This window comes from Heterocephalus glaber, unplaced genomic scaffold (genome assembly GCF_053883595.1).
Source record: "Heterocephalus glaber isolate CG9 unplaced genomic scaffold, H.glaber_assembly_v1.0 deba00000470, whole genome shotgun sequence".
NCBI lineage: Eukaryota > Metazoa > Chordata > Mammalia > Rodentia > Bathyergidae > Heterocephalus > Heterocephalus glaber.
Genome location: NW_028258145.1, coordinates 2355874 through 2375244, shown reverse-complemented (window position 1 = coordinate 2375244; position 19371 = coordinate 2355874). Strand labels below are relative to the sequence as shown.

At 50.5% G+C, this 19371-nt stretch overlaps 1 protein-coding gene across 3 annotated transcripts; it reads left to right on the top strand.

The window, feature by feature from the left end:
• Positions 1 to 109: 109 nt before the first annotated feature.
• Tmem127 (transmembrane protein 127) lies at positions 110 to 11267 on the top strand. 3 transcript variants are annotated; one of them, XR_002394754.2, is made up of 5 exons: positions 110 to 250; positions 626 to 959; positions 7930 to 8094; positions 9032 to 9942; positions 10907 to 11267. XR_002394754.2 is itself a non-coding variant. In XM_087202997.1 (5 exons), exons 3-5 carry the CDS (start codon positions 3986 to 3988, stop codon positions 9337 to 9339), a joined length of 654 nt encoding a protein of 217 aa, XP_087059123.1. In that variant the 5' UTR covers positions 110 to 250; positions 626 to 959; positions 3967 to 3985; the 3' UTR covers positions 9340 to 11267. The 3 variants fall into 3 exon arrangements, 2 of the variants coding, with proteins under 2 accessions (XP_087059123.1, XP_004844410.1); XM_087202997.1 differs by adding an exon at positions 3967 to 4166 and having other exon boundaries at positions 9032 to 11267; XM_004844353.4 differs by having other exon boundaries at positions 9032 to 11267.
• Positions 11268 to 19371: the final 8104 nt, after the last annotated feature.

The window sequence follows — 19371 nt, the reverse complement described above, 5'->3', positions numbered from 1 at the left end:
AGCGTCGCGGGACCGCTCCGAACTACTATTCCCACAAGGAGCTGCGCAGAGAGCCGGCTGCTCGCGCGGGCGGGGCTCGGGGCGGGGAGCCAGAGGAGGCGGAGGCAGAGGAGGAGGAAGCCGGAAGTGCTTCGGCCCGGATCGGCCTGGGCGTTGCGGGATTGGGGCCTGGGATCGCTCGGCCCCGGGCAGCCGAGAAGCCCGTGACGGGGCAGAGCGGCGCCATCCCAGCCTTGAGGCCGGCTGACCGGTGAGGAGCAGGGGGCGGAGTGAGAAGGGTCTTTTTTGCCCCAGGTCGCACCACAAAGTGCGGGTCCTAAATCTCCGGTCTCGGATCCCCTTGGCCCAGCCAGGCCCTCCGCCCTTCGTCACCCTCTGGCCAAGACCCCGGGTTCAGAGTCTCCCCTCCCCCAGTAGCCAATCACCAGGATCTCAGCGAGCCCCCCCATCCTGGTCTGCACAGCCCCCACTGGTCCCCCACCTTCTCCTGGTCCTCGCCCCGCATCCCTAACCCCGAGACCCGGTCCCCGCTCCCCTAATCCCCTAATTCCCTAATCCCCGCAGTCCTCCGGTCTCTGCTCAGTCCTGGGTCCCACCCCTCATCCTCCACTGTCGCCCTTGACAGCTCAGCGCTGGCATCCAGGACATTGCTCTCCTACCTGGGACAGGCAGGCGACCCGCAGCGACCGCACAGCGACGGCGGGCGGCCCCGGGCATGTACGCCCCTGGAGGCGCAGGGCTGCCGGGCGGGCGCCGGCGGAGGAGCCCGGGAGGCAGTGCTCTGCCCAAGCAGCCCGAGCGTAGCCTGGCCTCGGCTCTGCCCGGCGCCCTGTCCATCACGGCGCTATGTACTGCCCTCGCCGAGCCCGCCTGGCTGCACATCCACGGAGGCACCTGTTCCCGCCAGGAGCTGGGGGTCTCGGACGTGCTGGGCTACGTGCACCCGGACCTGCTGAAAGGTGAGGGCGCTGCGCTCCTGCCCTCCGGGCCTGGGTGTCGGTGCGGCGTGGGGGACTGGCTGAGCAAAGCTTACCTGAGGCCGGCACTTGGTTGAAGGAAGCAGTCCCTGTCCTGCCTGGTGCTCATGCCCACCAGGTGGCTCTCTTTGGGGTCTGGCCCCTCATTAATTCTGATGTTATTCAGCTTAGCACCTACTCCTCACAGCCATGCTAATCCGGTCTGTTGCTATTTTGTGATTCTGCCTGCATTGTATATGGAAAGGGTAAGGGTGCTAGGTGTCACAATCTGCCGTCCCCCCTAAGGAACCTGTGGGATACAGCGAGCCACTTTGGGGCATCCTGACTGGCAGAGAAAAAAGAAGTTTTAATACCACTAGATTTGAGAGGCTATTTGAGGGTTCCTTGGTAATTGAACCTTTATCAGAGAAAGGGGGTGTGGCATTTTAGATCATCAAAAGTCAGTGCCTTTGCCAGCAGGAGCCCAGTGCCTACAGGAGATCCTGTCCCACAGAGGCCCCTAGCTCAGCTTCCCCTTCCTGTCTCCAATAGTGAGGGTAAAGGCTTTGGTGAGGGCAGGACTGCATCATCTGGTGTTGAACATAAAAAATGGTCAGTGAGCCCCAAACAGTCCTTAGTAAGAGTACAGTTTGTCTCCCAAGATCTTTTCCTTTTTTTTTTGGTGCTGGGGATTGAACTCGGGACCATGCGCTTGCGAGGCAGGCGGCAGAACCACTAAGCTAAATCCCCGGCCTCCCAAGATCTTTTGAACCATTCTTGAAGTTCTTCCTTTTTCCTCCGGTGTCACTCTCTGGCGGTGATGCATTCCAGGTGTCTGCTGCTCCCCATCAGAGCCCTTCCTGCTGGAATCTGCAGCTCCTCCTGTGCAGTTACTCAGTGCACCACTTCTTCAGGCCTGGGCTAAGAAACGTTAACCTATGGCTTGATATTGTCTTTGAGCCTTCTCTTCATGTTTTGCTTCTCTCTTGGGTTTTAGAGGCTTTAGGACAATTTTGTAGAGAACAGGATAGGAACTTCTGGTTTGTTTCCATATTTCACCCTCATGGTACCAGTGGTCTGGTTGGCTCTTTAAAACCAAAGTTGTCCACCTGATGGGAGTCTTGAAACCTTTTCCTTGGCACATACCGGATGGGACAGAGGCCTTCAGGATTGGAGTGGGTTGGATGGTTTTCCCTGAAGCATATTCCTCTCCGCTTGCATCTGGGAAGCTCAGCTGCCAGCTTCCCGCCCTTCAGTTGAGCCTCTTGCACTGGATCCCACAGTGTTCCAGTGTTTCAGGAGTTCGGTGTCCCATGCAGACTGGGAGAGAGCCCTGGATGTGCCCTCTCTGCGGCTTCAGTGGAGGGTTCATAAAAGTCATGTAATGGAGAGGAGGTCATCTGACCCCACATCCTTATTGCAGAGGCCCAGGAAGCTGGGGCTCTGGAACATGAAGCTGTCTCCCCAAGGCTGCCTAGCTGAGTGGCATAGCTGAGACTGTCTTATTGATGCAGATATCAATAACTTAGTTTTTATCCTTTGTTTACTTCAGCAGTCATAAAGAGTAATCTCATGAGATTACAATTTTTTTTTTCTGGCACCAGGGATCAAACTCAGGATCTTGCACTTACAAGGCAGGCATGGCGCCACTGAGCTAAATCCCCGGCTCATGAGATTGTAATTTGGTGTGCGTCCTCATCAAAGGAATGTTAAAATAAAAATATTGGTGCATCTTCTACTTTGTTCACAAGTGTGTTTGCCCTTTTTGACAAAGGACTCCGACCAGATTTCATCTTTCGTAAAGCATGTTACCTTAACCTTTATATTACATTTGCTCTATGTTTAGAGCAAATGGGAATTGGGCCCAGCGCCTTCTCACTGAGCTGTATCTGCAGCCCTTTTTTATAATTTCATTTTGAGACAGGGTCTCTAAATTGTTAAATTTCCCAGGCTGGAATTTGTGATCCTCCTGCCTCAGCCTCCCAGGGTGCTGAAATTACAGGTGTGCACCACCACACCTGGCTACTGCTTGGGAATTTTAACCTGCATACAGTTTTTGCCTGATTACCCTGGCTGTCTCCTTTGCCATCACAAGCCGGGGACACTTGGTGTGTGTTAATAGGAGAGTTGGCAGTTATCCCCTGTGAGCCATCATGAAAGCTGAGGAATCAGGAAGTCCCTGATGCTTCTCCTCTCCCTTCTCTCCACACTTGGTCTTTTGGTCCTACTGGTCCTTCACGCATGTGATATCCTGTGTGAGTGTGTGATCTTTGTGACCCTGAAGCCTGGTGTATTCCCTGTCTCCAGAGGGAGCAGGGCTGGGGCACAGATTCGGTGCTCATAGACTTTCCTGTCTCTCCAGGTGCCAGGTACCATTCAAGGTGCATTTCATTTCAGCCCGTAGTTTCTCCTGAGCAGTGTCTGGGTTTGGTAGGTGCTCTTGTCATTGTGCTTCACAGAGATCTCGGCTCAGCGAGGTTGAGTGGTCTGCTCAGGGACACACAGCCAACCTGGGTGGCTTTGACTCCAAAGTCCACACTCTCCTTACCACATCTTACTGCTCTCTGTGTTTCCTTTTCTTTTGATCAGAGCTGCCATTTACCTATCTTTTTCTTTTTTTGTGCCATACTAGGGTACTGGGGTTTAACCCAGGACCTTCTTACTGAACTATATCCCCATTCCTTTTTTTTTTTTTTTTGGTAGCAGGGATTGAACTTGGAACCTTGCACTTGCCAGGCAGACACAGCTCCACTGAGCTACATCCCCAGCCCCCTCAGTTCTTTTTAAAAAAAGGTTTTTTAGGGGCAAGGTCTTGCTAAGCCTGCTGTATCCCCCACCTTAGTGACTGCTAAGTTGCTTGGGCTGGGCTCAAACATGAAATGCTCCTGCCTCAGCCTCCTAGTCTCCTAGCTGTAGCTGAGCTTTTGCCAAAAGCTGTGCTTTTTGTCCCACAATGCATTGGTGGGTGTTCCTGATGCAAAAGTACTCATCCTTCTGCTGTCACCCACAGAGACTTGGAGCTTTAGCAAATGCAGACCAGTTCAGAAGATTCTTCCCTGAATCCTTCCACTCCCCAGAGGCTGCCTACCTCCAGACTTTTAGTGGCCCTGGGAAGAGGAACCCCAGATCCTTTCTACCTCTCAGGGTGCCCAGCAAAGGGCAGCTCTGCCAGCAGCCTCCGGAAGCCTCTTAGGAGGATGAGGAAGTCAAGTGAGTCATGATTGGCAATAGCTGTGGAAGCCTAAGGTCCTGCAGGAAGGGCCCGAGGGTGGTGGCTGATACAGGTCCTGTTGGGCCTGTCCTCTAGCAGGTTGGCTAGCACCATTGGTGTCTGCGCGATGACACAGCTGGGCACAAGAGGGCCCTGTTAATGGCCTTTGTCACAGTGATGTCTGGAAGCCAAAAACATCACAGTAGGGAGAGTCCTGGCAGGTGTGAAAACACACAAGAGAGGGGCTGGGACAGTGCTTGGAGAATGAGCGGCATGAGGGGCCCGAGGCCCATTCGGTCAGGCAGGGATTAGAGGATGACAGGCAGGTGGAAAGGAAGGGCCAGGCCATAGAACCAACTCAGCGGGTGACTCATTGGTGACCTTGGGCAAAGTCAGTTCCTCAGATCCTCTTACACAGCAGCTGCCTCCTTCCCTGGTGACCATGGGGACAGTCAAGCAGTGTTTACCCAAGGGAGCAGGCAGGGCACAACTGCAGGGTGGGAAGCGCTGGCTGTCCAGCCTGAGTGTTGGGGACGAAAGCACTGCTTTGGATTTAAAGTCAGGACTTTGTCCCTTTCTCCCACAAATAGAGCCATACTGCATGACCTTGGGGACTTGTGTCCCCAGCAGTCCTCTCTAGGGAGCAGATGTTCCTTGCCTTCCTGCTGGACCGCAAGGAAAGTGAGAAAGGTGGTGAGGTGATGGCCCCAGGAGAGGCTCTGTGTTAAGTGCCCAGCCTGTCCAGGATGATAACCTGTCCTTCTTGTGTGCTCTGAGACCCCCTGGTGACAGTCCACAGTGATACAAAGTGGGCTCCTGGAGTATCCAGCAGCCAAAGGGACAGTCACATTTTTGGTTTCTGCACTAAACCTGAGGGCTTACTCACAGTTTGGTTCTGAAGAAAGGGAGTTGAAACAAAACCTGGATTTTGTTGTTGCTGTTGTTTGTTTGTTTTTTGGTAATGGGAATTGAACTCAGGACCTTGTGCTTGCAAAGCAGGCACGGTGCCACTGAGCTAAATACCCAGCCTTGTTTATTTTTTTGAAACAGCGTCTCACTATGTAGTTCAGGTTGGCCTCGAACTCATGGCAATCCTCTTGCCTAACCCTCCCAAGTGCTAGGATTACAGGCGTGTGCCACCACACTAACCAAAACAAAACCTGTTAAACCTGTTTGAGTATTGGGTCAAAAGCCCCTTCTCGGTGCCACATTGTCACCCTACTGCAGCAGACCCTCAGTCTGGCTTTGGCAGGTGCCTCCTCTGCCTAATACTGACAGGAAGTCTCTGTGTAAGAAGGAAAGGTCCAGCCGGGTATGAGGGCACATCCCTGTAATCCTGGCACTTGGGAGGCTGGGCAGGAGGATCACTTCGAGTTCAAGGCCAGCCTGGGCAACATAGCAAGACCCTGACTCAAAAAAATAAAGCCAAAGAAAAAAAGGAAAGGTGCACCAGGGGGTGACTGTGGCCCAGGTGAAACAGCTGCTTGCTAGTGGGGCAGTGACAGTTCTGGTGGCCTCCCTTTCACTGGCAGTGTCAGTGGGTCCTCCCCATGCACTGTGCCAGCTGAGGCCAGTGTTACTGCTTTCAGTGATCCATAAGGAGCAGGTGGAGGGCGGGCAGGTGACTGGCTTAAGGTGACCCGAACCCTCTGTCGCCCTAGGAGTTGGTGCCAGCTCCAGAGGCTTTCTTCTGTCCCGGCCACTTCCCAGGCTGGACTCTGAGGCCTCACTACCGAAGAAGCCTAAACACCAAAGCCCAGATGGTTCCCGCATTAGCACTTCCTCTTGCTGAATGACCCAAACCTACTTTGCCTTTATTGTTTTGGTTTGGTTTGGGGGTTTTTTTGGAGATTTCACGCTTCCAGCTGCTCCTTCAGTGAGCTTAGCAGCTGCAGGCTGGCAGAAGGTGCTGCCAGCTTTCATGTTAGCGTCTGACCCTGCGCACACAGGGACCTCCTTAAGACTTGATTGATTATCTCTGTTGGGAGGGAGCGGCTGCTGGTGGCTGGTGATTCCGAGCAGCACAGTGCAGGGCTGGGGGTCACTGTGTGACCTGCAGGAAGTCACTTAACTTCCTAGAGCCTCTGAATCTGAATCCCCTGAGTGGTGGCATGGATCAGCATTTGACCCAACTCTACAGGGGCTGCTCCTGCAGGGATTTTCGAGGCTCTATCTAAAAGTTTGCCCTTGGAGCAGGGAATGGTGTCCGCTATGAAGCTGAAGCTTTCCATCAGGTGCATGTCTTTTTTTTCTTTTCTTTTCTTTGAGACAGGGCCTTGCTATATAGTTCAGGTTGGTCTTGCTCAGCCCAGGGAAAGCCCTGGGCTTCAATCCTTTCAGCTCCTGGTGCTGTCCAAGGCAGCACAGGCTGGTGCTAGCTGCTGGCAGGACTCTTGCAGGCTGGGGTGCTTGGCCAGCAGGCAAGAACATGACAGATAGCTCTGAGGGCAGCCTGGTGGGTGACTCTGAGCCACATGGAGGCACACGAGCCTTTCGGCCCAGCCAGCAGCTGCCTGGCGAATTTGTGGGGTTTTTTGTTTGTTTTGTTTTTGTTTTGTTTTTTGGTGATATGGGGAATTGAACCCAGGGACCTAGGGCCTTCTCACTGAGCTACATTCCTAGCCTGTTTTAACTTTTTTTTTTAATTTACAGGCGTGATGTGCAAGTGCTGTACCCCAGAACCTAGCTCCAGGATCTTAATTCATTAAATGCCTTCTTGTAGTTACACATATTTCTAAACTGCTTCAACTTTTTCTTCTTTCCTTAGTTTTATTTTTTTACTGTGGTAAAATATACTGACATAAAATTTACCATGTTAAGTGGTGTGGTGGTGCATGTCTGTAATACCAGGACTTGGGAGGCTGAGGCAGGCAGATTGCCACAAATTCAAGGCCAGCCTGGGCTACATAGTGAGTTCAAGGCCAGCCTGAACTATGTGGCAGCATCCTATGTCAAAAAACTTTCTTTAAAAAAGTGTCATATTAAATGTCCAGCAAGTATCATTATTTTCACATTGATGATTATACAACCACCACCAATGTCCAATTCCAGTATTTTTCCATCATCCCAAACTGAAGCTCTACGCACATGGTGATAACACCTTGGCTTCCCTCTTTCCTGGCAGCTGCCATTCCACTTTCTGTCTCTGTCTCTGTGACTCCTCTAGGTATCTGATATGAGTGCAGTCAGACAGCATCTGTCCTTCTGTGTTTGGTCTCTTTTTTTTTTGGTACTGGGGATCGAACTCGGGTCCTTGCACTTGCACAGCAGGCAGTGAAACGACTGAGCTAAATCCCCGGCCCTGTTTGCCCTCTTATTTAGTGTAGTGTCAACTTCTTTAGGGAGTGGAAAGGAAACGGATGAGTTGAAGAAATGGAGAATGGACATTAATTGGGGTCTGGGCTTTGCTAGTCTGGGAATCTCAGCTCAAAAGTCAGTTGGATTTCCCTGCCAGCCATGACTATTCTTTGGCAGAATGGGTTAATGTGCCCCATTGATTGATTGTTGTGGTCTTTGAAGATGGGTGGGAGAGCTTGGCCAACAATGGCATGGGACCCTGCACACAGACTAGTCTAGTTGAAAGAGGAGGACAGGAGGTGGAGGGAACAGTGATCTTGGAGTCCTGTCTGCCAGCATGGAGGTCACGCCCACCCCTCTGCAGACCAGCAGGGCCTCCCTGGGCTGCCCAGGATGGTGGTGGAGGGGCCGGAGCACAGGCTCTTTCCTGAAGCCCTGAGCTTTGGATGTCCCTCTTCCCCCCAGATTTCTGCATGAACCCACAGACAGTGCTGCTCCTACGCGTCATTGCTGCCTTCTGCTTTCTGGGTATCCTGTGTAGTCTCTCTGCATTCCTCCTGGACGTCTTTGGGCCCAAGCACCCAGCCCTGAAGATCACCCGCCGTTATGCCTTTGCCCACATCCTCACCGGTAAGCCCCGACCTGCTTGTGTGGGGAAGAAGGTGCTGCAGGGTAGGGAATACTGTGGGGTCTGGGGGTGTGGGGCTCTTCTGTGAGCACACACATGCCAGGTGCTTGTGTGACATGTCCAGCCATTCACAGTGCACTGGGCACATTTGCAGTTTGCCTCGGTCATTTGCAGATGCCTTTCCCAGGTTCGTGGTCCTACTGAGCCCAGCTGCAGAGAGGGACAGAGTGTTGTTCAGTTCTGCCAGGAATTTCACAGCTTTCCCGAAGTGGCATTTGAAGCCCCCTGGAGCTCAGGGTCTGGACTGAGCAAGGAAGGAAGCAGGCTGTCTTCTTGGAGTGCGTGGTTGGGTTGCTTTCCTCTCCCCCTCACACCAGCCTCTATGCTTGTGCATGGCTGCTTTCTTCCCCTGGGATGGGGCTGGTGTGTCAGTTTGACTTGTGCTGGGCACCTCCAGCTCTCAAACTGCTTGACTTTATCTATTCCTTAGAATACCTAGGGACATCCAGTGCCCTTAATGTACCAATTACCAATTTTTTTTAATGGCACTGAGGATTGAACCCAGAGTCTTTGAACTGAACTATAGCCCCAGCCCTTATTTATTTTATATTTTGAGACAGTTTCTAGTAAGTTGCTAAATTGCCCAGGCTAGGCTTGAACTTGCAGGCCTCCTGCCTCAGCCTCCCAGGGCACTGAAATTACAGACATGCACCACCATGATAAGATCCCATTGGAAGTCCTTAGGACAGAGAAAACCTGTCTGTCTCAGAGGAGGTTGGGTAGCCACGTCCCCACCCCCGCATGCATAGAACCCCATGCCCAGGCATAGACTGAGGCCAGGCAGGTTCTCTGAGAATCAGATGAGAGCCTGATTGGTTCCTCAAGCATCCTGGCTGCAGGTTGCCTGCTAATCCCATTTGCTGTCCCTCTGTCACCTAGTCCTGCAGTGTGCCACCGTCATCGGCTTTTCTTACTGGGCTTCTGAACTCATCCTGGCCCAGCAGCAGCAGCATAAGAAGTACCATGGCTCCCAGGTCTATGTCACCTTTGCCGTCAGCTTCTACCTGGTAGCGGGCGCCGGCGGAGCCTCCATCCTGGCCACTGCAGCCAACCTCCTGCGCCACTACCCCACAGAGGAGGAGGAACAGGCGTTGGAGCTGCTGTCGGAGATGGAGGAGAATGAGCCCTACCCCGCCGAGTATGAGGTCATCAACCAGTTCCAGCCGCCCCCTGCTTACACGCCCTAGTGGAAGCCAGGGCTTTCTTTGGCGGCCCCTCTCCCACCCAGAGGAGCGACTTGCCCCTGCAGTCCTCACCAGTAGGACCTGATCATCTTCATCAAACCCTCCCCAGGAGAGACTCTGCCTTAGGGTTGTTCCTGCATCCCTATACCGGAAGCTGGGACTCAGCGATTTTACATAAAGCTCTCTTTCCCCACCCCGCAACCCTCTGCTCCCTTCTGGCTCACGAGTCACTACCAACCAGGGATGGGACCCAGACTTTGCTTGGGAGCTGCCGAAAGTGGACAGTCCCAGAGAGAAGTGTTACCAGGTCGGCGAGTGTCCCACAGCTGTGGCCCTACGCCCACCCCCTCCTCCCCTCTCTGAGTGCCCCGGTCCGGTCCCAGGCTGCACACTCTGGGGACTCTCTGCACTTTAGTCTTCGGCCTTCTCCCAATGTGTGTTCTGGTTTGATGGGGAGCACAGCAGTTGCTCTCCCTGCCCTGCCCTGGCTTATGTGTCTGGTGTCAGGCAAGGAAAGCAGAGCTGGCAGGAGACCGAGGCCTCCCGGTGCCTACATCGGATCAGCGTGAAGGGGATTCAGTCTCCCAGCCCCTTTGCCTTTTAAATGTGAGTGGTTTTAAAAGGAAAAACAAAATCAAGCAACAGCAAGCATATTCTCTTTTTAAAATAAGCTGTTGTTGTTTTTTCAAAAATGTATCCCATCCCTTGGGCTCTGCAATATTTGGGACCACAGTTCCTTCTGAGCCCATGGTCCCCTTCTCCAAGTCTCCCCATGCAGAATGCAGCCTCTCTCCCCCGGCTCCTTCCCGCCAGCCCCTAGGGCTCCCTGGGGCCTCCCTGTGGAATCAGAGCCTTGGGGTCTCTCCAGGGGCTGAGGACTGTGGCCTGGCTGGCCGGCCAGCGTGGTGCTCCTCAGGACTGTGGCTCTGAGACGTAGCCTGGCCTCAGCTCAGGAATAGGGGCCACAGCAGGGCAGGACCCTCCCCTGTCCGCGGGGAACTCGAGCCAGCAGGACCCCCGTGTTGGGATCAGACTAAGCAGGCCTGGCTATTCCTAGACTGCACCTTGGGGCTACAGCCTGCTGCATGCCTCTCTCCCTTTCTTGAATGTTCTCTGGGCTGGCAGCGTGCTCCTGGCTCCTTCTTGCCTTGCTGTTGCTCTGGTTTACCCCATTTGCTCTGGGTTTGGCTGAATTTTCTGCCCCAAGACCTGGGGGATAAAGTAGGCAAAACTCAGGAGACCCTCAGTGTGGATCCTGAGGACTAAGCTGCCCTTGTCTGGTTCCTGGCTTGTTTGGAGTTTGTGTCCAGTGTTGAGCTAAGGAGGCTGATTCCGGTCTCCTCCCACCTGCAAAGGGATAGGCAGTTTTCAGCAGGAACGAAGAAAGGACATCACCACTGAGCTGTGGCTAGAAGGAGACTGTGGTGTCATCATCTGCCTTGGGCTGGGTTGACCAGGGATGTCTAGACAGATGCCTGTGTGGAGACCACGTCTGCATGTGAGTGAGTGGCTGCCTGGAATTCACTGCTTGATGCCAAAGTGTGCCCCGATGTGACCCCTACTCTTTCAGACCCTTAGGAAAGGCTGCTGGATGATACTTGAGCACAAAGCCAAGGAGCCGAATGACATCTTTCTGTAAAGTCCTGAGTCCGTCATTAGCATCCTGGATGTCTGAGCAGGCACCCAACACGCATGCCAAAGGGAACGGTCGAGGACCTGCACATGCCCTTATGGACCGCGCCACGTGATTTGGAACCCTCTTTTTACTAGGTTCCCATGCCTCTCACCTTTCTTTCTCTCTCACCCTGCCATCCCAACACTGATAGTTTGTCATATAAATCCCCCTGGTTGTGTTTTTCTTTTCTAGGAAAAATAATTAAAAAGCAAAACAGTGAAAAAATCTGAAACTACAAATAAGAATGTCAATGTCAGTGGCTGCCTGTCATTTTTCTGTCACAGTTTTCCCAACTTGGTTTGTTCCTTTCCTCTTAAAGAAGCAGGAGATGTCCATGAGGCTGCTATTAAAAACAGAGTCAGAAGGGCTTTCCACACAATGCCGCACAGGGACATTTTCACCTCCCAGAACCTCCTCAGCCTGACGACTTCCACACAGGAAGTTTCCAGGCCAGACAGGGAGAAATGAGATGGCTCCGCCCAAGTCCTCAATGTCAAACCCTGTATCACCTGGCTAGCTGCAGAAGAGAGAGTAGGCCATGAACTCCAGCTCCCTATGGGGAGGCCCAGATGCTTGGCAGAAGAACCCCCTATTTTGTTTTTTTTGTTTTTTATGGTACCGGGGATTGAACTCAGGTCCTTGCACTTGCACAGCAAGTGACGAAACCGCTGAGCAAAATCCCCAGCCCGTTTTTTTTTTTTTTTTTTGGTACTGGGGATCGAACTTGGGACCTTGTGCTTTCGAGGCAGGCAGTGGAACCACTGAGTTAAATCCCTGGCCTTTTGAACCCTCTATTTTGAAACCATAGGAAATGATCCTGGGGGAGGCCTGAGAGGAGAAGTGGTTCTGGGAGCCTGGCCCTGGGCAGTGCCAGATTTCCATGGGTGCCCCAGATCACCATTCATGTGGCCCAGTTGCCAAGCCTCAAGTGTATGGCACAAAGAGCTTTGGGCTCCTTTGGGGGAATAGCCCATTTAGGTGGGTTTTGTGTGTGAGGGGTTAGTTTTTGTTTTAATTCCTGAGAAAGGACACATCTTTCTCAGGATCTGGGAGTGTGTTCTCAACTTTTCTTTAGACATCTCTCTGAAAGGGCCCTTGGGTTAGACACAAAGCTCCGTTGGTCCTTGTGAGAGAGGAGAACCAGTGACTGACAAGATACTGTAGGATTTTATGTCTGTAGTTCAGGAGATGGCCACCTCTGCAGGAAGGCAGTTGAAGTGTTGCTGGACACCCAGGAGCAGTGATCCAGGGGATTAGCAAAGGCTTCCGCGAGGAGTTGAGGAGTCGCCTGGAGCCCAGCTTAATGTGGGAGAGCATCTGGGGAGGGGGCATTCCCACCAAGGGAGTGGCACAATGTGGCCAGGATATGATGAGAGAAAAGGTGACAGCCATCTGATGCACTAAAGCAGAGGGACCCCTGGGGGCATTGAGAAGGGAAGGGGGACCAGCTTTCTTGACTGGTGTCAGCGTGGGGGTGCTTGCAGTCAGTGAAGGCATCTGAGGACAGGAAAGTGGGGGACACATGGGGTGTGGTAGAAGGACCTGAGACTGGTAGAAGGGGAAGAGAGCAGTTGCAGCCAGGTGCTATAATAGGGGCTGGGACAGCGCTGTTCCTGCTGACCCATCATGTGACATTCAGAAGGAGGTCGAGGCATGTGAAGGTCACTGAGAGGGAGACATTGGGCCACAGCAGTGGGCTGTTGCCCTTGGGGAAAGCCAGGTCTCCCCAGATGACCAGAGCATCTTCAGCTGGCATCTTACCCACAATGGTCCGCCCTCTGGGCCACTACATTAAGGGGACACAAAGGAACCAATAAACTATGGGCCTTATTTTTCAAATAGCCTCCAGTCTTCCCTCTTCCTGTGCATTTTTTGGTGGGGTTGGGCAGTGCATGAGAGAAAATGTCTCCTTTGGGATGGGTCCACCCAAAGTGAAAGCTCTGTGTTAGGGACAGTGACTTGGGAATCAAGAGTCAGTTTCTGGGCTGGGGACTTAGCTCAGTGGTTTCGCTGACTGCTGCGCAAGGGCAAGGACCGGAGTTTGATCCCCGGTACCAAAAAAAAAAAAAAAAGTCAGTTCCTCACTATAGGATTTGAGGACAGGGCAGTTTCATCAAAACAGATTTGATTGGTCCCCAAGCTGAAGGACTGGTGGACCAGCCTTCCCATTCAACCAGGCAACACAGAGAGTGGTGGACTCTTGGCCCAGCTGTGTCCAAGGAGTTAGGGAATCAAGGAACTTTCAGAGACACCGGTGCTGCATCTTGTTTTAGGGCTTCTAGCACCTTAGTGCAGAAGCTACACCCCTGTTCAGAAGGTTTCTGTCCTTGTCATTATAGAAAGTGTCAAGTTGGGCTGGGGATTTAGCTCAGTAGTTCTGCCGCCTGCCTCAAAAGTGCAAGGACCCAAGTTTGATCCCCAGTATCAAAAAAAAAGAAAAAATGTCAACCCTGTAAAGAGACATCTCTTTGTGGGTGGGTGGACCATGTAGCCAGGTGACCCCTGTTCCACCTCCATCTTGGGGGTCTCTCACCTGAATTCATAACGGCCCCACTACTGAAGGAGAATATCCTGGAATAACCTTGGATTGGTGGATGGAGTTTGTTTTAATAAGGGGGATTGTGTCCCTTATATTTTTCCACCTCTTTGCCTCATAATCTCCGGGGGAAGGGAAATTGTATGCCAGTTATGCCAACAGGCCTAAGTCATTCTCATTTATATGTCCACTGGGCCCTTGTTTATAGGCTCACTGGATTTTGCTTTTCTATGCAGTATTCATTCACTGTGTACTGACCCCAGTGGTCCTTGTGGAGGATGCAAAGAGATGAACACATTCGGTCCCTGCCCTCTAGGGTTTTCCATGCCAGCTTCCAGGAAGGGAAACCTGGTAATGCAAAAACCAGGCAGTCAGGGAAGCTTCCTGGGCCCTGAAGAATGGGTGCGCTTTGGTGAGAGTGACGGGATTGACATGCCAGTAGGAAGGACAGGTGTGGCTTTGGGGAGCACTGAGCTGGTGCCTATGCAGTGGTGACATGCACTGGGGAGGTGTGGCCGGTGTTAGGTGGCTGACTGAGAGGGCCGAAAGACCCAGAGCTTGACCTCTTAAGTAAATGGAACTGACTGGTTCCCATAACTGGAAAGTTCAGGGTAATCCTGAGGGCTTGGCAGAGACCCGATCCCTCTCTGTCTCTTCATTGTTTCTGTGCTTAGGCTGCCTACTCCGAGGAGTGAACACAGCCACCACTGGCCCCAGGCTCCCACTGATATTACTTGAGGTACCAGGGTGACTTCTTTGTCCAACTTAGATCATGACCATTTCTCTGAACTCTGGCCAAGGACTTGGAGTGCTGTCCTGTGGCCCAGGTTGAGGGTAGTAATGTTGGGTCTTGGATTCATGTACTACTGACGGTGTTGAGTACAAGAGCTCAGCCTGCCCCAGTCAGAGAGCCTTGCTGCCCTCTGCACGCCTCTTACTGTGATACCAAGATGTGAGGCCACTGATCAGCTCTGCCATGCTGTTTCTTTTTGCAGCGCTGGGGATTGAATGCAAGGCCTTGCACATGGTAGGCAGGCACTCTTGCTGAGCTACACCCCCAGTCCTCAGCTCTGTTTCTTACAAAGTTCCTTATGTCCTACCTTAGGCTTGAAGTCAGGCTCATCTGCTCTCAGTGGACAGACTGAGGCTTGCTGGTCCTGTCTCGAGAACTGCTTTTCCCCTACATCTACCCCTTTCTTCCTGCTCTCAGCCAGCACTGACCCAGCGTTGTAACGTTTTTCTTTTCCACTCTGAGCTCCACACTTTGCTTGAGTAGCACTTGGCACTCCTGGAGACATAGCTTGCCCACCCTGGCTGTTGGGGGGGTCACCGCTCAGTCCCTCCATTGCACCAGGAAGTCAGCCCACGGGGACAGGGACGGAGCTGGCAGCAGTGAGTACCAGGGGCTGTGGGGCCGCCATTGCGGTACATTTTTGCATGATTCCTCCCAACCCCTGGAAGGTCTGCCGATCGTGGAATGATGCTACATTACTCAGGCTTCTCCAGAGAAATGGGACCTTACAGCATGTGACTGTGCACATAGAGAGAGACTTAGTGTGAGGAAGTGGCTCCCACAATTGTGGAGGTTGATGAGTCCCTAGACCTGCAGGGTCTCGAGGCTGGTGGGATTGAGAGCCTGGAAGAGCTGAGGTTTCAGTTCATGTTCAAAGGCAAAAAGAAAGCTGACGTCCCAGCCCAAAGACAGCCAGGCAGGAGGAATTCCCTCTGTGTTCTTTTCAGGTCTTCCAGGGATGGAATGAGACCAGGCCACGTTAGGGAGAGTGCTCTGCACTGCTTACCAATTTAAAACAACCTCACGGGGATTCCCAGGAGTATGTTTGACCAGCTATCTGGGTACCCTGTGGCCTAGTAAAGTTAACACATATAATTAACCGTCACAGATGCCATCTTTATCATGTTTAATATCTAAAAAATGTCTATTAGAGTTTGAAGCCAGCTTGAACTAGAGAGACTATGTTTCAAAAAACCAGAACAATTTTAAAAAAATACATATATATAGCAAATTTTTCCCCAATCTTGCAACTACTTACTTCAGAGACATGTTGAGAAATCAAAGAGGGTCCAGGTAAGCATTCTAAGTGGATGAAATTAGTTTTCTGTTGCCAGAACAAAATACCTGAAGCTAGGTACTTAAGTAAAGGCTTAGCACCTTTTTTTTTGGTACTAAGGAGTGAACCCAGGGCTGCCTCAGTGAGTCACATCCTCAGCCCCAGCCCCTTTTGCTTTTGTTTTTGTTTTGTTTTGGTTTGGTTTTTTGGTACTGGGGATTGAAATCAGAACCTTGCACTTTCAAGGCAGGCTGCGGAACCGCTGAGCTAAATCCCCAGCCCCTTTTGCTTTTGTTTTGAGGCAAGGTCTTGCCATGTAGTGTAGGCTTGTCTTGAACTCACTGTGTAGCCTAGCTGGCCTTGAACTTTCCCGCGGTGATCCTCCTGCCTCAGCCTCCTGAGTGCTGGGATTATGGGTATGTACTACCCTGCCCAGCTGCCAGCCCTTTTAATTTTTGAAATAGGATCAGACTAAATTGCCCAGGCTGGGCTGTACCTGTGATTCTCCTGCCTTAGCCACCCAGAGTGCTAGGATTATAGGTGTGCACCAATATGCCCAGCTTGAATTTATTTTAAACTTTAAAAAACAAAAAACCTTTTGTTTTGCTGTGTTTTGATTAGTACGTATTTGCAGTACATAATGATTACATTCATTGTGGAAAAAACCTTTATTTTGAAAAATATTTTGTACTTGCTGAAAAGTTGCAAGAACAGGACAATGTATTCCCACACCTTTCAGCTAGATTTACCAGTTGTTAGCATTTTTGCTACATCCATAGTATTTTTTCCCATCCTGGGGATCAAACTCAGGGGTGCTCTATCACTGAGCCACATCCCCAAGCCTTTTTTATTTTTTTAAATTCTGAGACAGGGCCTCACTAGTTTGTCCAGCTGGGACTCAAACTTTCGATCCTCCTGTTTCAGCCTCCCAATGCTGGGATTATAGGTATAAGCCATTGTACCTGACTGCCACATTTATTGTGAAATATAATTCTCATGCCATGAAATCTACCCCTGTCAATGTAATTATTTACAGAGTTAAAAGGTGCTGTTATCACCACTGCCTAATTCTGAAACATTTTCATCAGCCCCAAAAGAAACGTGTACCCATCAGCATTTCCTCCCTATCCCTACCTAGGATTACTGGTTTTCATACTCTCCATGGATCTGCCAATTCTGGGCATTTCATATAAATAGAATTGTACAATATGTACAATTTTTGGTGTTTGGCTTGTTTACTAACCAAATGTTCTTGAGGTTGGTCAAATGTTGTAGCACGCATCAGTGTTTCATTCTTTTTTATGGCTGAATACTATTCCACTGTGTGGCCATACCACATTTTGTTTAGCCATTCATGAGATGGACATTTGTGTTGTTTCTCTATGAATACTGCTGTCATGGTCATCTGTATACATTTTTGTTTTTAATTTCTCTTAAATATACACCCAGGAGTGCAGTTACTAGCTCATAGTAGCTTTGTTTAATAGCTCCAAGAACTATAGGACTGTTTCCCAAAGTAGCTGCACAACTTTATTTTCCTACCAGTAGTGTTGTTCCTGTTGTCATTGGAATGCTGAGTTCATGTCTCATGGTGATGAAGAATGAAATGGTGGATGGAGGAGGTAGGGTGCAAGAAAATTTATTTAAAATATATAAAGGGGGCCGGGGATTTAGCTCAGTGGTTTCACCGCCTGCTGTGCAAGCACAAGGACCCGAGTTCAATCCCCGGTACCAAAAAAAAAAAATATATATATATATATATATATATATATATATATATAAATATTTATCAAATATATATAAATATATAAATACTTATAAAATATATATATATATAAAGGGTGGGCCAGGGATTTAGCTCAGTGGCACCACACCTGCCTTGGAAGCCAAGGTCCCAGGTTTGATCCCCAGTACAAAAAAATATATATGGGGGGGAGGGCTGAACGTGGTGATGCACACCTATAATCCCAAAACCTGGGAGGCTGAGGCAGGAGGACAGCCATGAGTTTGAGGCCAGCCTGGGCTACAAACTGAGTTCAAGGCCAGCCTGAACTACATAGGGAGACCCTGCCTCAAAAATCAAAACCCAAAACAAAAAAATAATAAAATACATGAAGGCAAGAAAGTAAAAGCTTTCAAGGCAAGGATATAGGAGCTCCCACTAGCCAGGAGGGGGTTCTGAATAGGACACCCCTGAGGGCTCTTTGCCTAAGGGTTTTTAAGGGGTTTACAAGGGAGCTCGGGTGATGTGTAAGCAATAGAATCTCCACCCTATAGGAGACTACATATTTTTCAGGGTCTGATCTATGCAGTGTCCATGCAGGGCCCGTGCACCTTGAGCCAATTCCTGGCCTGATCCTGCTCTGGGGAGGTCTCAGACAGCCGCAGGAGATCTGGCAGATGTTCTTGTAAGGTCTCTGGAGGGGCATGACTCAGCAGACTTCATCTTGAGGTTGTCCTTACTACCTAATAGGAGTCTAACTCCTGTTTCCCTTGTTACATTGTCATTGTCTTTTTCGTTACTTTTGTTTTGTTTTTTTGAGACAGGGTCTCACTATGTAGTTCAGTATGTAGCACAGGCTGGCCTTGAACTCACAGCAATCCTCTTGCCTCAGCCTTTTGAGTGCTGGGATTACAGGCATGTACCACCACACCCAGTTTGTCGTTGTCTTTTTGGTTCTAGTCATCCTCATTGATGTGAAGTGATATCTTGTGGTTTGGAACTGCATTTTTCTGATGACTGATGATGTTGACCCTTTTCTGTGCTTATTGAGCATTCATACATCTTCTTTGGAGTAATGGATATTGATATATTGATTTGCCTTTTAGTTGGGCTGTGTTTTTTGGCTAAGTTGTAAGAGGGTTTTTTTGTTTGTTTTTTGTTTTGACAAGATCGGGCACGGGCATGTTCAGAGTGGTATGGCTATAGACATTTTTTTTTTTTTAACTCACTATGTAGCCCAAGGTGGCCTCAAACTCCTGGCAATCCTCCTACCTCAGCCTCCCAAGTGCTGGGATTATAGGCATGCACCACCGTGTCTGTTTAAGAGTTCATTATATAGTCTGGACACTGGGCCCTTCCCAAGGTGGATGAGAGAACTATGGCAGAAGGTCTACATTCAGAACTGTGTGACCAATACATTGAAAATATTCAGGAGAATGGAAAAATATGGCTTGATACTTTCCATCATGACAGAATGCTTTTTAAAAATAAGATTAGAACTTCACATTTGCTCACCAAAGCTCAGGGTGAAGGAAACAGATACTGTAAACTTGCTATGATCCTACCTAAGGGGTGAATTAGACAGTATATTTTTAGATGCAAAATGACTAAAAACAACTCAGATTAGTGATGCAAGAAAGGAATTTATTGGCCAAGTATCAGAAAAGTCAGAGACAAAAGTGAATTCAGGGCTTCCAAAATGCTCTCTGCGCCTTGTTTTGCTTTCATCCCTTCCACCCCTGATGTGGGCTCCGTTTCCGATCCAGGCCTTCCCCTTGTGGCGGAAAAAGAGCTGCTTAGCCTGAGGCTGTCCTCAGCACCATGTTCAACACAAGACAAAGCAGACTCTTTGCAGGTTATAGATGATCCAGGAATCACCGAGATCTGGACCTGCCTGGCCAGGCTAGAGGGGGTGGTTTCCCCCTAATGATGCCATCAAATCACAGGAGAGAAAGGAGAGTAGTTCCATGAGGAGGACATGTGCTCCTGACAGAGCCTGGTCTTCACCCCCATGAGTGCACTCAGCAGTCAC

Bases quoted from the DNA above. Each gene is read 5' to 3' on its own strand.
- Tmem127 (XM_004844353.4), top strand. From the start codon at position 716: ATGTACGCCCCTGGAGGCGCAGGGCTGCCGGGCGGGCGCCGGCGGAGG. The intron at 960-7,929 runs GTGAGGGCGCTG...TCTTCCCCCCAG, and splicing joins GCACCCGGACCTGCTGAAAG to ATTTCTGCATGAACCCACAG. The intron at 8,095-9,031 runs GTAAGCCCCGAC...TCTGTCACCTAG, and splicing joins CTTTGCCCACATCCTCACCG to TCCTGCAGTGTGCCACCGTC.